Source organism: Bubalus bubalis, chromosome 3, assembly GCF_019923935.1.
Source record: "Bubalus bubalis isolate 160015118507 breed Murrah chromosome 3, NDDB_SH_1, whole genome shotgun sequence".
Classification (NCBI taxonomy): domain Eukaryota; kingdom Metazoa; phylum Chordata; class Mammalia; order Artiodactyla; family Bovidae; genus Bubalus; species Bubalus bubalis.
In genome coordinates this window covers 42,479,035-42,495,150 of record NC_059159.1, presented here as the reverse complement: position 1 = coordinate 42,495,150, position 16,116 = coordinate 42,479,035, and the positions used below count along the sequence as shown (strand labels likewise).

The 16,116-nt window shown below is 40.8% G+C and overlaps 1 protein-coding gene, 1 non-coding gene and 1 pseudogene across 3 annotated transcripts in view; 1 reads left to right on the top strand and 2 right to left on the bottom strand.

Moving 5' to 3' along the window:
- Positions 1-4,456, bottom strand: part of NUFIP2 (nuclear FMR1 interacting protein 2) — a 28,144-nt gene extending 23,688 nt beyond the window's left edge. For both annotated transcript variants that reach the window (XM_045164949.1, XR_006640818.1), the window contains exon 1: positions 4,074-4,456. In XM_045164949.1, coding sequence (XP_045020884.1) covers positions 4,074-4,353 — 280 coding nt within the window. In that variant the 5' untranslated portion in view covers positions 4,354-4,456. The remainder of the gene's footprint in view (positions 1-4,073) is intronic.
- A 5,557-nt stretch (positions 4,457-10,013) lies between these two features.
- LOC123465520 lies at positions 10,014-11,129 on the top strand (annotated as a pseudogene).
- A 4,554-nt stretch (positions 11,130-15,683) lies between these two features.
- On the bottom strand, positions 15,684-15,790 carry LOC112584079. The gene has a single exon (XR_003108433.1). It is a non-coding gene; the product is annotated as a U6 spliceosomal RNA (small nuclear RNA).
- Positions 15,791-16,116: the final 326 nt, after the last annotated feature.

The following is a 16,116-nucleotide window of genomic DNA, read 5'->3' as shown; positions in this document are numbered from 1 at the left end:
GTGACACTACTTAAGTACCTTACTATGAAACATTCCCTACAGCATCGTGAGGTCAAGTCATTAGAAACAAATACAAGATAAAAGCTAAGGATAAGACTCACAGACACACACACACATTCATTTAAATCAGCTTTACAGGGGGATGGGGGGAATCCAATAGTATTTGGTATTAGTATTCCAATAGAAATACTAAATAATTTGTCATTTTCATTCATTCTCTTGGGCCTGTAGCCCCTAAAAGGCTAAAACGCACATGAGCTTGTATATTTTTGTTTTCAAATTTTGTTTTAATATCCAATATGGTAAACAGCAATAAACATAGCCCATACGACTAGCTCTTCATATATTTTCAGAGGATAAAGAACATTAAGATTTTTTTTTTAAAAAGCTTGAGAACCATTGTTTTAAAAAAAATTGATGTGAAACAGAACACACTGAGAAGATTCACAACAGGGTTTACTATAATTTTAAGTCACTTAACTCTGCATCAGTGAAATGAGCAAATTATATGAACTTTCAGAAATTAACTCAGGAAAACATACTTAAGGCATAACCGTTCTTGAGCAAGAGTGGCACAGAACCTGTTCCATGAGACAATATATTTGTAAAAAGTTCTTAACTTCCGCTAGAGTTATATTTTACTTTTCGTCTGGCTGAAAAAGCCACGACTCTGTGTGACCCCATAGACGGCAGCCCACCAGGCTCCGCCGTCCCTGGGATTCTCCAGGCAAGAACACTGGAGTGGGTTGCCATTTCCTTCTCCAATGTATGAAAGTAAAAGTGAAAGTGAAGTCAGTCAGTCGTGTCTGACTCTTGTGACCCCGTGGACTGCAGCCTACCAGGCTCCTCAGCCCATGGGAGAAAAAGCCATGATAACCAATCAAATCAAACTTTTGGTGAAAAAATTCTGACTATGAGACAGGAGAGATAGCTGCTTAGGATGTTTTCTAAAAGGTTTGTTTTTCCCCAGAAAATCAGAAATTTCAACAAACTCTCAACACTTTTAACAGATACAAGTTTACTGGTGTACCACGCAAGACTAACCAGAACTACATACACCATTAACGTACTAACAGGCTAAAACAAAGGCTTGTACTCTTGGGCCAATTAGTCATAGCTTTTCACATCTCCAAGATAAGGAATCTTAAACACAAAAGTAAATAAATTAATAATCCAAAGTGCAAATCAAGTTGGACCAAAGCCAAGACTTCAAAATTAACTAGAATAATTTTTACTATTTAGTTGCTGATATCAGAAATCACCGATTTAAAAACCACCCAGAAGCCACTATACTTTTACCTCTAAGTTTTAATTAAAAAAAAAAAAAAAAAAATTCTCATTTAACTGTATTAAAAATTTCCCACCAAAACAAAAAAAATTCCCATGGTAACCTTGTTGGTATGCAAAATGTCTTTTTTAAAAATTTAGGTATTAAAAAATGTAAACATAGAATTACTGAGAAAAATGAAAGGCCTCCTAGTGCTTTTATTATTTCGGGTTGCCATGCCAAAGCATCTAACCCTACTTCAAAAGGACTCAGCAAAACTCGAGTCCTGAAAAATCCAGATTAGTATCTGAAATTACCGAATATATTTGCATTTCTCCCTCTCTTGCGCCCTCTTCTGGATAAAGAAAAACTGTTCCTCTTTATAGGTTTGTGAGTAATGGGTCATCAAAGCCCCCCTCAACATGCTACAGACACATTTCAAAAATCCTCACAAGTTTTCTTAATAAATTAGACCTATGCATGTTGAAGTAACAGTAATGTGGCCAGGACACACAAGAAAAGTTGCTCCCCCCACACTGTTTACATTCTCTCAACTGCTAAACCCAGTTTCCCCTATTTATCCCCTTTCAGGATAAGACAAACTAATTTGAAGGATGTCACCTTGAACGGCTCAGGGGACGCTTCCGCTTCCGTAAGTAGAGAGAAGTCCTGCGGGGAGTATACTAATACCTGACAGACAAAACTGAATTTTCCAATCTGAACTGTAATACTGCCTTATAGTCCAAGCAAGCATAATAAAATTTTTTTTCCACCTGAAGCTGAAAAAGATTTAGCCTTTTAAAAAAATATAGGATGTACAGTTTCTAACAGCTCTTAAACTGTTCCAAACCCTTAGGTTAAACACTCAACAAATTTAATGTTCATTTCTACTGCACATCATCAGTCCCTATCACCCTCCAAAATGGAAAATCTAATCCCTCAATTTCAGTCTTCAAGTACTATAAGTCTGTAATAGAAATAGTTTTTCTACAGCTCTCGGTAAGTGCTTATATCAAATCTGACACCCTGGGTTTAATATTTTCTTACAATTTCAATTTATAAAGAGAACTATTGTTAAAAATCTGCATAATTATAAACTTTTAAGTTCATTTCTTCTTAAATGTTTTCTAAAATGACTTTTTGCCCTCAATTTAACATTTGTTAAAGAGAAGAGTTTGGGCATTCGTATCGGTTTTAAAATGGGAAAACATCTTTCCTTATTAACATGAAATAAGTCTCATCCCAGGCAAGATGGTAGTGCACAAACCTCGTGGATGAGCCACCTCGGTTCACCCCTAAGGGCAAGAAAAAGGGGTCAAAAAAACCTCGCCCTCTCTTCCATTCAATCACTCTTCTAATCTCATTCCTCAAAACCACTGCCCAAGCCCAGAAGGTAAATGTTGGCGGGGGTTGGGGGGTGGGGTGCTGGAAGAAGATAAAACAAGCATTTTTTGTAAAAATGAGCTGCTAGAAGAAAACGACCCAAGTGAAAGCCTGAGAGGCGGAGTCGTGAGCGAACCTGGCAGGAGACGAGGTTCCTGTGGCAGAGAAACTCGTGACCGGGGAGCCTGGTTCCCGCTGGGTACCCCACCCGGCCTTCAGGCACCGCCTCTACCCAAAATGTATCCCCCCCCCCCGGCCCCCCTGCCCAGAGGAGCGCCCGCGGCCGCCGCCCGCGGCCTCCTTCTCCCTCGCGTCAGCTTTGAGGCCGGCTCCCCGCCCCGACCGCCCGCGCCTCCCGCCGCACCCGGGAGCGGGAAACGCGGCCGCCGGCGCGCGGGGCCCGGCGCAGGCCGCTCCCCTCGTGGCCGCTTCCCTCCCCCACCCCAACCGCCCCCGCCCCTCACCCCAGGGACCCGCCCGGGGCCGCGCGGCCGCCGCCGGGTTACACAACCCGGCCGGCGACGGGGGGGAGGGGCGGCCGCGGGCCGGGGGCGCCGCGCCCCCGCAGTGCTGGGGGCGCGGTGACGCGGGGGGATCCCGAGGCACCCGGCTCAGCCGCGCCGGGCGCCCCTCGACACCCTTCCCCCTCCGCTCTTCAGCGGGCCGGAGTCGGTGACAGGAATCGGCTTCCAACATGGCGGACAGGAAGCGGCCCCGCGAGGAGAAGAGAACATTCCAGCCGCGCCGGCTCTGGGGGGAGCGGGCCCGGGGCGCCGGCCTCGGAGTGAGCCGCAGGGACAAACTGAGAGGTCCGGTGCCCGAAAGGAGCGTCTAGGGGTGGAAATGACCCGAGAGATGAGGGGTCTCAACCGCCCCCCCAGACGGGGAACCCCAAGGCCACAGGTGGGCTTGGGGCGGCGGGTGAGGGAGGACACTTCCTCAACTCTGCCCCACTACCCGCTCCCCGCCGCCTGCAAAAGGGTCTCGCGACGCCACCCGAGTCGGAATTCGCTAGGCCTTCCTGAGTTACACCCCGAAGCATTTCGGGGGGCTGGGTTCGCCCCCAACTCAGGGCCCCCAAATTAGGGTCCCTCGTGGGCCGCAGGAAGGTAAACGAGAGAGGAATATAAAGGCTAGACTTCCAGGGCCGACCCTCCGGGTTTCCCTCCAGCCCGGGTGGGGGCCGGGAAGGTCACACTGGCCTGGTTGGGCCTCTCCCGTGCTGAGGAGAAGAGGGCGCTGCAAACCGTGAGGCCCAGCCCGAGCTTTCGGAGAATGAGAGGGGGCTTCCCCACACCCGCAGGACACCGACACACAAGCGTACACACCCCGACCCCTTCCGCGCTTTTCCGATCCAGCCCCACCCCCATCTCCCGCACCCCCCACCCCATCCCCCTTCCCCCACTCGTCCTCCCTCCCGGACCTGTTTTCTTCTTCGGCGTTTCCTGGTGCTGCTGGAGGGCGTGTTTCTGCTCATGTTTCAGCGGCTTTGGCTGGGTCTTGGGGCTGCTCTCGGCTCCATGCTGCAGGTATTGGTGAGGCTGCTGGTGATGGTGGTGGTGATGGTGGTTGTGGCTGTGGTTGTAGAAATAATAATGGTGATGGTGGTGCGGCTGCTGCTGCTGCTGCTGCTGGGGGTGATGGTGCGGATGGTGGTGGCTGTGATGGTGCTGAGACTGTGGCTGGCCGGGCTTCTCCTCCATTGAAAGCGGCTGGGACTCTCTGGCTGAGGCTGCGGGCTGCTGCACCGTCAGGATCTGAGACTGCTTCTCAGGGCTCACTCAGTAGTATATCTGAGCGCGTCTCGCCAGCGCACTGGTTAACAGAGCGATTCTGCGAGATTGGCAGCTGCATCCCAGCAATCAGGAGCCACGCTGCGCCTCTGGCCCCGCCCCTAGCCCAAATCCTCTTTCCTTCCCCTTCGCCACAGCCTCCTGGCCAACGCCACTTACCCTATGCAACCTCACAGGGCCGGGCCTTCAACGTCAGCACTATGGCTCTCTCTTGTGTCGCTTTCTCTCCTTCACCGCGCAGTCTGCGAACAGCACTTTCTACACTCCTCGCCAGCAAACTAGCTCATGTCGAGGGCAGCAGATTCCACTGGCGATTCCGCTGGCTCTGGGAGCCATCTGTTGGTTTTGCAGCTCCTAGAATCTATTGGCTTTCTTTTTTTTTTTTTTCCTAAATCCTTTTCCGGGTAACCAGAGGGGAAGCTCAATTCCCTTAACCCTGAGACCACTAAAGGGGCAAATCAAAAAGAAGAAATAAATACATTTTTAAGAATACAAGAGCTTCACAATCCAGTAGATCATTTTGTATTCTGGATTCATTTTGCTTTGTATTCATATGCTAATCTCTTCCTTTCCACGAAGGGATTATAGGATTCCACAATGGGGTATCTGTGTAATTTTCTAAAAGGGCACAAAGGGTTTAAATCATTGTTTCTTTGTAGTTGGAGGCAAGGGAGAGCGGGAGGAATGAAAATCTAGAAATCTACACAGAAGCAGTTGTTTGGTTGTTTTGTGTTTTTTTTTTAACTCTGCAGGTGAGGTCAACGGTGAATTCAAGAAAGGTTTTAGAATGCGAAGTTTCAAGAGAGAGGGAAAGCGTACTTTAGAAGTTAAGTTTTAAAAAATGTTTTGCATATATGGAAAATATTGGAATGTAAAGAAATACTCTATTGCGTTGTGTAACATTGGTTTAACTTATCCGGCATTATCACATTACAGCCTGATTTTTAAAAGTAAATGTTTAGTCAAGAGAGTGGTTACTCAGGAAGGAGGAAAGGGTTGTGATGGGGGCAGGAGGGTGCACTCTGATAGTCTTTATTTCTTGACCTAGATAGTGATTACAGATATATTTGCTGTATAATTATTTCTTACTGAATATGTATGCATCGGTGTGAGTCCCTCAGTCATGTTGGACTGTTTGCAGTCCATACCCCCATGGACTCTAGCCCACCAGGCTCCTCTGTCCATGGAATTCTCCAGACAAGAATATGAGAATTGGTAGCTAAATTCCCTTCTCCAGGGTATCTTCCTGACCCAGGGTCTCCTGCATTACAGGCAAATTCTTTACTGTCTGAGTCACCAGGGAAGCCCATGAATGTTACATTATACATTTTTTCTCAGTCTGTGTTATATTGGGGGCATTTTTAAAAATTTACCATAAAATACACAAGATTTACCATTTTACTCATTTTTCAGTATGCAGCCCAGTGTTGCTAAGGACGCTCACATTTTATGCATCCATCACCACTGTCCATTTCCAGAACTTTTCATCATCAGAAACTGAAACCCTATACACATTAAACAATAACTCCGCATTCCTTCCCTGCCCCATGCCCTGATAACAATTATTTTATTTTCTTTTTCTATGATACTTCGTATAAGTGGAATCATACAATATTTGTCCTTTTGTGTTTGGCTTATTTCACTTAACATAATGTCTTCAAGGTTCATCTATGTTGTGGTGTGTATCAGAATTTCCTTCCTTTTTAACACTGAATAATATTCCATTGTATGCATATGCCACATTTTGTTTTTCCATTCATTCAGCAATGAACATGTGGATCGCTTCCTCACTGTATATCTTAACAATTTTTTAGATGTGGCTTGAATTCCTACAGCAGGATCATGTTAAAGGAACAAAGAAGCTTAAAAGAAAAAAGTTGTACTTTGCAATTAATGAATATCAGCACAAAAGAATAATTAAAAGATAAAACTCTTTTTTCCAAGAGCAAATGTCACTGAATTCAGACAACCATGTCCAGATCTTGACTTGATCTTTATAGTGAGGATTGTGTTGCCTTGCTAAATTTTAAAGAAAGACCCCTTTGGGTAAAAGGGGTATATATTTACCCAATTTTGAGAGCTAAAATCCTAATAACATGTCGTGACAAATAAGTCCTTGCTGTTGAATAGTATTGTACCACTTTCCCATCTATTAAAGAAATAAAAGTGTTTATGGAATTTAGGATTATGTTGATAGGGCTTTATATTCTTTTGCTGATTTGGACATTTGGTTGAAAATCAAGAATCCTTGAGTCATAATTTCTCTTAATACATTTTCTGCATTATAGCTGCAGGCAAACCAGGAGCACTCCTTCTGAGCTTCTAGCTTTTCACATCTTTGGCCTGCCTTGGTGTCTTCACACACATTTATATGAAGTTTAGGAAACTAAGCCTTGCTCTCATATGCTCTAGTTACTATGAATGTTGCTGTAGTAGTATGCAATAATATGGAGAAAGACTTGTGATATAAGAAAAAAAGGCAGAGTACTAAATTCTATGTACAGTAAGATCATAACCTTATAAAAACATGAATCTTTGTTTACTTATTTGTTTACTTTGGCCACACTGCACAGCTCATAGGAATTAAGTATGGAACAACAACAGTAGAATGTGTAACTTTTCTTCCTGCTGATTTTTCTAAAATAGTTTTATGTGAAACATATTTTAAGATTTGCCATGTATTTGAAAAATATAATGCCGTAATACCAAACTTCCTTGAAAAGAGAATAGTTGGGTCTACTTCAGTTCAGTTTAGTTGCTCAGTCGTGTCCAACTCTTTGCGACCCCATGAACCACAGCACGCCAGGCCTCCCTGTCCATCACCAACTCCCGGAGTTCACCCAACCTCATGTCCATTCGGACACGACTGAAGTGACTTAGCAGCAGCATGTCCATTGAGTCGGTGATGCCATCCAACCATCTCATCCTCTGTCGTCCCCTTCTCCTCCTGCCCTCAATCTTTCCCAGCATCAGGGTCTTTTCAATTGAGTCAGCCAAAATATTTGACTTTCAGCTTCAACATCAGTCCTTCCAATGAACACCCAGGACTGATCTCCTTACTTCAAGTATATTTTTATATTTTAAATAACATCCGCATCAAGGAAAAAAAAACACATTAAGGAAATGTAGTACAAGTCTGAAGAAATTATGGGTGCTATTTTTTTTCTTTATTTTCCAAATGTGCTGTTATATAGTCACTACTTTTCATAATAACATTATTTTTAAAAATTAAAATAAGGGACTTCCCTTATTTGATTCCTGGTCAGGGAACTGAGATCCCACATGCTGCATGCTGAGGCCAAAAAAGTAATTAAAGTAATAAAAAATTGAATCTACACAATCTTTAAAATTCATTTTACGCCATATTTTACCCACAGTCAATGTAGGAAGTTGTAATGGAGAAACGGGTGGTTCCTATATAAGGTAGGCTAATGTTTTAAACATCACCGGGTTCATAATACCTATGGAGCATTTATGATGTGTCAGGAACTGAACTATTTTACCTTTGTTTTCATGTGCAATTCCTTGAGGTAGATATTAAGCCCATTTCTACAGATGGGGCATACGAGACCTGAAGAAGTTAAAAGAGACTTGCTTATAATTTAAAAGCCACCAAGTTTATGTTGGAGCCTGAAGCAGATTCCAGGTCAGATGGATAGAATTTTTAACACTATCAAGTGTGGTATACATTTCTAAAATTGTAGTAACCTCTGAAAAACATTCAAGCTATATCATAACCCCCATGAAGGTAGTATTTGGTTATCAACAGAGGCAGGGCCTCCAAGGCCCTGAAGGGGCCCTAGAAATGATCTCTTGAAAGAGCTAGGTATTTTACTTTGTAAAAAATTTTTAAAGTAATATCATTTTGTATTTTTTCCTTAATAAGGGCCCTCCCCAAAACCTGGATTCACCCCTGTTAATAGTGATTTTTAACAATCATTTGGGAATCTGACTCAGTGGTGGTGTAACTTCAATAGGTACTTTAAAAGGTTATAGTCATGTTTTATAACAACGTGGAAAAATGCTATAACTCAAGGGCAAAAATCAAGATAATAAACTATATGTATACATTATGATTGCATATAAAATGTGAATTCAAGGACTGAGGGAACTTGAAAGCAATAAAACCTTTTTATTCATTTGTTCATTCGCAAATATATATTAGGTACTTTTTATGTACCTGGTCTTATGCTTTTTGTTATTTGGGTTTTTTTTTTTTAATTCATTTCTCTTATTGATAGAGGTTTGGAACTTGGGTAAATATGTTTACGACACTGTCTTAATTGTCAGATGAAAGTCATTTTTCACATACCTTTATTCTTACCCTTTGTCTACTATGACCACTTAAGAGATACAGAGATATTTGAATCTTTGAACCTCTGAATTCTCAAAATTTGGAGAATGGGCACAGTGACCTCCAAGTTCTTCCCACTCTTAACATTTCATAATCATTATCACTGCTCTTTATTTCCAGATTACCCCTTTATTTCATTATAATGGACTATACAGCAGCAAGAAATATAGCTGATAAAAATCTAGTTTTTCCAACTGTAACAATTGATTATAACTTTACAGAAATTATAATCAGAAACAGAATTATGTAGTTTTATATAAATGGAAATTGGTTCTCTGATGATAGTTCCAATTTCAAACAAGGCAAATCACTGGTAACATCCACTGTTTTATTTCAGCAGGGAAAGAATTTTATTCATGTATATTTCCTTTAGATCTCAATATATTTGCCTTGAGACACTAACTTCAAAAAACTTTCAAAGGAGTTGAACAGAGGTATGGGTAAATTAGGTTAGTCTTTAATAACTGGGATATGATGACTTTTCTAAATATGAAAGTTTTTTAAAATGACTTTTTTTTTAATGAAAAATAAGGGGGAAAGTTTGAGGGAGAAACTATAGCAGAAAGGTATGAGTAAATTTTGTAGCCAGACAGAACTAGAATGGAATCTAGAATGGAAACTGCTTAGCTTTGTGATCCTGTGTGAGCAAATTATTTTTCCTCTCTAAGCCTTAGTTTACTTTTCTGAAAATGAAAGTAATATTAATGCCTACCTCACAAGTTATAATGAAAGTCAAATTAGATAATGTAAATAAATTTGTTGAATAAAGTGTTTATAATGTTAGTTCAGTTCGGTAGCTCAGTCGTGTCCGACTCTTTGCGACCCCATGAATTGCAGCACACCAGGCCTCCCTGTCCATCACAGACTCCCGGAGTTCACTCAGACTCATGTCCATCGAGTCAGTGATGCCATCCAGCCATCTCATCCTCTGTCGTCCCCTTCTCCTCCTGCCGCCAATCCCTCCCAGCATCAGGGTCTTTTCCAATGAGTCAGCTCTTCGCATGAGGTGGCCAAAGTACTGGAGTTTCGGCTTTAGCATCATTCCCTCCAAAGAAATCCCAGGGCTGATCTCCTTCAGAATGGACTGGTTGGATCTCCTTGCAGTCCAAGGGACTCTCAAGAGTCTTCTCCAACACTACAGTTCAAAAGCATCAATTCTTTGGCACTCAGCCTTCTTCACAGTCCAACTCTCACATCCATACATGGCCACAGGGAGAACCATAGCCTTGACTAGACGGACGTTTGTTGGCAAAGTAATGTCTCTGCTTGTGGTACTAAATATTAATATTACTTATACTAAGTTATTAAATATTAGATATATAAAGTTAAACTTTCAGATATGATATTTCATTAAGGAAACAGTTTTAGAAAAATCAATTAGCAAGTTAACCAAGAATAGAATGTTTTCCCAATTTTTAAAAGAATAAACAAATAGGTCTTTGGGCTCTTGGAGAGCACCATGGCAGGGGGCGAAAACAAATGCCTTCTGAAAAGTGGCAAAAAGGTTGCCAAGACGAAAGTGATTCCCATTCTCTAGGAAAAATTGGTATGATGTGAAAGTAGCAGCTATGTTCAATATATGAAATACTGAATAAACATTAGTCAGGAAAACTCAAGGAATCAAAATTGTATCTGACGGCCTCAGGGTCATGTTTTAAAAGTGAGCTTTGCTAATCTGCAGAATAATGGAGTTTCATGTAGAAAATCCAAGCTAAGTGCTGAGACCGTTTAGGGCAAAAACTGCCAATCAGCTTCCATGGTATGGATCGTAGCTGTGATAAACTGTTCCAAAATGTTCCAAAAGTGGCAGGCCATGATTGAATCTCATGTTGAGGTCAAGACTACCAATGGTTATTTGCTTCATCTATTCTGTTTTGGTTTTACTAAAAACCACAATAGTCAGATTTGGAAGCCCTCTTGTGTTAAGGAAGCACCAACAAGTTCACCAAATCCGGAAGAAGATGGTTGGAATCATGACCTGAGAAGTGCAAACAAATAACTTGAAAAAAGTTGTCAATAAATTGATTCCAGATATCATTGAGAAAGATATAGAAAAAGCCTTGCCAATCATTTTATCCTCTCTATGATTACTTGTTAGAAAAGTAAAAATCCTAAGAAGCAAACATTTGAATTGGGTGAACTGATGGAGCTTCATAGTAAAGGTAGTAGTTTGTGGATGAGTTGAATGCTAAAGTTGAATGAGATGATAGATAGGAGCCACTAGTTCAAGAATCTGTTCAAAATTCAGATATTTAATGGTGACAAATAAAAAGTCTTATTTGTGATGTTTAAAAAAATAGAATAGGCAACTGTTGTCAACTAAAATCAATAGTGTATTCAGTAACAGTCCTTTCTGAGTAGCAGGTTCAAAGTTAACTTTCACTTTCTTCTTTGCTTCTCTGTTTTTTTTTCAAAAAGTTGCACTTTGAACATTTATTCCTTTTGTTAAAAAAGAGTATTTTTTTTTAAAAAATGAATTAAACATCTGTCTGTCCTGTGAACATTAATTTTAAAAAAAGACCAGGGAATTAGTATGCCATTTTGGATTCTTTTCTAGTCTCCAGTAGACAAAATAAATTTATGTATGAATGAATCAATACATATTTAGTTATCAGTGTGTATACTTAGTTTTTTGGAGTCCATAGTTAGATGCATCCAGAAGTTGGATAAAATGTCACTCCCTGAGAATAAAACTAGTAAGACTCAACATAAACTGGATGAAATTAACCACTAATAGGGAATCTAGTCAGTGTGATTCGACTGCCGAAGAAACTATTAAAATAGTATATCCATGAAAACTACTATTGTAGTTGTTAGTTTTATTTCCCTTCTTATTGTCTTTTAGTATTTTTAAATTAGTACTTCAAAAATTATATGTTTGGTGTTATGTTATTTATTGCTGGGTAATAATTTACCCCAAACCTTAGTGCCTTAAAACAGCAAACATTTATTATCTCACAGCTTCTGAGGGTCAGGAATTTGGGTGCTACTTAGTTGGGTGCCTCTGGCTCAAGGTCTCATGAGATTGCTGGGAGCATCTGCTTCCAAGGTCACTCATGCGGTTGATGGTAGGATTCAGTTCCTTGTGAGATGTTGGCCGAAGACCTCAGTTCCTCACTGGTCGTTAGCCAGAGGCCTCTCTATAGGGCAGCCCACAACATAGCAATTGTCTCTCCTCAGAGTGAGCAATAGAACAAGAGGGAGCTCTCAAGATGAAGCCGTAGTCTTTTTGTAACCTAATCTCAGACGTGACATCCCTTCTGCTGCATTCTATTCAGTAGAAGTGACTGCACACCTACACACAAGGGGAGGAGATCACAGGAGGGCGTGAATACTGTACTTTCATTAAAGAGATCATTGAAGGCCATCTCAGAGCCTGCCTACTGCAGGTATAAAACCATTCATTACACTTCCTCTGCTTGCTCTGATGTCATCATCTAGCTGTAATTCCAAATGTAATCTCACCTTATATGTCACTTGTTTGTAAGCAGAGACAGTACACTGAATAATACACAGAAGTTCCTCATCATTTATTAAATTAGTAAACATTTTTAAACACTTGAATTTTGTCACCTGCTGGCCTTGTGAGTTTGGTAAGTGTGATTCAGTCTTCCTAATGCTGATAAGTATTAATATCTAAACCTAAATTTGTGGCCAGGCCCAGGACTGTAGTCCTGCCTTGAGAGGGCCCACCTGAGCTATCAGGAGGCCTCCTTCTCCAATAGGAATGACAATATAAAACACCTACATGGGGGCTTCCCTGGTGGTCCAGTGGCTAAGACTCCATGCTCCTAATGGAGGGGGTCAGTGTTCAGTCCCTGGCCAGGGAACTAGATCCCACAATGCCACAACTATGAATTCACATGCCCTAATTAAAGATCCCACATGCCGCAACGAAGACATGGCACAGCTAAATAAATATTAAAAACAAACAAATGAAGAAAAATGCCTACATGGCCAGGCAAGTTAACTTGGGTTAAGTAACTTGGCTGTAAGCAAACTTGTATGTAAGAAACATTTCTCCTTGGGGATTCCTGGTGGTCCAGTGGTTAAGACTCTGTGCTCCCAATGCAGGGAACACAGGTTCAATCCCTGATTGGGGAACTAGATCCCACATGCTGCAGCTAAGACCCAGTGCAGCCAAATAAAAAAAAAAGCATTTCTCCCAACATGGTGTTGAATTCTACAGTGATAACTCTATTAAAGCATGTATCTATTTATTTTAAGAACTGGGTAGCTTAATTTTTCCATCTAATATCTGCATTCAGCTTATGAAAGGATAATCTGATACATGTTCTCAAAATCTTTTTATATAAGGTAATTTTTACTCTTTTACTATGTAAGGTAATATTCACAGTTTCTAGTAATTGGAATATAGACACAGCTTTTTGAGGGCCATCATTCAGCCCATGGTGGGGCCGTTGTCTGTAAAAAAATTTTTAAATAATAGTAAAATTGACTAAATGTCAGTCTACTTTTTGTTATCACCCTGTGCACACAATTTTAAACAATGTCAATGATAAAATACTACCTGTGGAGGCAGACCATTTCCAACAGCTTCCCCCACCTCAGTGTGCCCATACTGCCCGTATTGTAGTATGAGCTCTTCAGCTTGCTGTAACTTTTCAGGGGCAAATTCTGCAAAAAAACAATTTGGTGATTTACCAATAGCAAACCATGTCCCCACATCTTGATATGACTCCTCATCCTTCAGAAATCGACTTAAGTAAATGTCGACTTAAGTAAATTTACCCAAGGAAAATTTCTCTAAAGACTCTTTCTAGACTCAAAGTGCCATACCACCTCTCCCATGTATTTCCTCTATCTGTTTGTTTCTTTCACTTGCCACACATTGTGGTTATTTTATTTGCAGGTTAATTTTTCCCATCTCCCTTACTTATTTGTAAAATCTAAGACTTTTATGTCTTGTTCTCTGAGTTATCCCCAAAACCCAGCACAGAACCTGGCACATGGTAAATGTTCAATATATGTGTATTTTCATTGCATTCCCAGCTCGTGTACTTCCCATAAAGCACATTGGCTCAATGTTGGACAACTCTTCTTTCTTCATCTCCTGTCCATTACTCAAAATGAAATAGCCACTTATTGTTTAGGACTGGCGACATAGAAAATTATTTATCTCTATAATTCAGAAACAGCTGCTGTGTCATGAATCTTAGCAGAATTGTTTCTACTGCTCCAAACTCCATCATGAACATGATTAGTAATGTTTTATTTTGAAAATTCACAGAGATATCATAAGACCAAATCACAAAGTAAAATATAAATATAGCATTCACATTCTGAAGGGGACCTATGCATTTTGCCCAGGCATGACACTAGAAATAACAAGACTGTAGTGTGCACCTCAAACTTAGCAAGTTCCGAATATAAATCATCAGTTTCCTTTCCAAACCACGCATGTGTGATTGCTAAGTCGCTTCAGTCATGTCCGACTCTTTGTGACCTTATGGACTGTAGTCTGCCAGGCTCCTCTGTGCATGAGATTCTCCAGGCAAGAATATTGGAGTGGGTTGCCATCTCTTCCTCCAGGGGATCTTCCCGACCCAGCGATCAAACCTGCATCTCCTATGGCTCCTGCATTGCAGGCTGATCCTTTACTGCTGAGCCACTGGGGAAGCCTCTCCAAACCACATGCTCCTCTTAACTGCCTTCAACATTTCTTTTAGTGGCATAGCTCTACACCTGGCTAGTTCTCCAGGCTCAATCTCTAGCTCTCCTTTCTTCTCCCTTTACTCTTTCTTCCTAGGAGAGCTCACCCATCTCCAAGCCTAAAATCTTATCCCTACAGTGTTATTTCTAAAATATGTCCCTAATCCTCTCCTCTGTGCTCCAGACTCTCAGCTGCCTACTGTTCTATCTTAGAAACATCACAGGCATTTCAAATTTATCACATGTGCATGCATGCTAAGTCACTTCAGTTGTGTCCAGCTCTTTGTGACCCCATGGACTGTAGCCTGCCAGGCTCCTCTGTCCATGGGATTCTCCAGGCAAGAATACTGGAGTGGGTTGCCATGCCCTTCTCCAGGGGATCATCCCACATCTTTATCCATTCATCTGTCTGTAGTCATTTAGGTTGCTTCCGTGTCTCGACTGAGTGCGGCTATGAACATTGGGCTGCATGTACCTTTTCGAATTAGAGTTTTCTCCAGATATATACCCAAGAGTAGGACTGCAGGATCATATCTCCAGCATTTATTGGTAGACGTCTTAATGATGGCCGTTTTGACTGATGTGAGGTGGTACCTCTTTGAAGTTTTGATTTACATTTCTCTAATAATTAACAATGTTGAACATCTTTTCATGTGCCTATTTACAATCTGTGTGTCTTCTTTAGAGAAATGTCTATCTTTTTTTTTTTTAGTTGTATGAACTGTTTGTGTATTTTGAAAATTAAACCTTTTTGGTCACATAATTTGCAAATATTTTCTCTCAGTCCATAGGTTGTCTTTTCATTTTGTTTATTGTTTCCTTTTCTGTGCAAAAGCTTGTAAGTTTAATTAGGTACCATTTGTTTATTTTTGCTTTTATTTCTATTGCCTTAGGAGACTGACCTAAGAAAATATTGGTATATGTCTGAATATTTTGTCTATGTTCTTCTCTTCTAGGAGTTTCATGATACCATGTCTTATATTTAAGTCTTTAAGCAATTTTGAGTTTATTTTTACATATGGTGTGAGGGAGTGTTCAATTTCATTGTTTCACATGTGACTATCCAGCTTTCCCAACATTACTAGCTGAAGAGACTGTCATTTTTCTATGTATATTCTTGCCTTCTTTGTTGAAGATTAATTGACTGTAGGTATGTGGGTTTATTTCTGGGCTCTCTATTCTGTTCCATTGATGCATATGTCTGTTTTTGTGCCAATACCACACTGTTTTGTTTTGTTTTTTTGTTATCCTTGCATAGGGACCATGCTAATCTTCTCTTTATTATTCCAATTTTAGTTTATGTGCTGCCAGAGCAAGCACAATACCACCCTGTTTTGATTTCTGTAGCTTTGTAGTATTGTCTGAAGTCTGGGTGGGTTATGCCTCCAGCTTCATTCTTTTTCCTCGGGATCACTTTGGCAATTGTGGATCTTTATGGTTCACGGGGTCGCAAAGAGTCGGACACAACTGAGCGACTGAACTGATGCTTTTATATAAATTTTAGGATTATTTGTTCTAGTTCTGTGAAAAATGTCATGGGTAATTTGATAGGGATTGCATTAAATCTGTAGATTGCTTTGGGTAGTATGTCCATTTTAACATATTAATTCTTCCAATCCAAGAGCATAGGATATCTTTCCACTTGT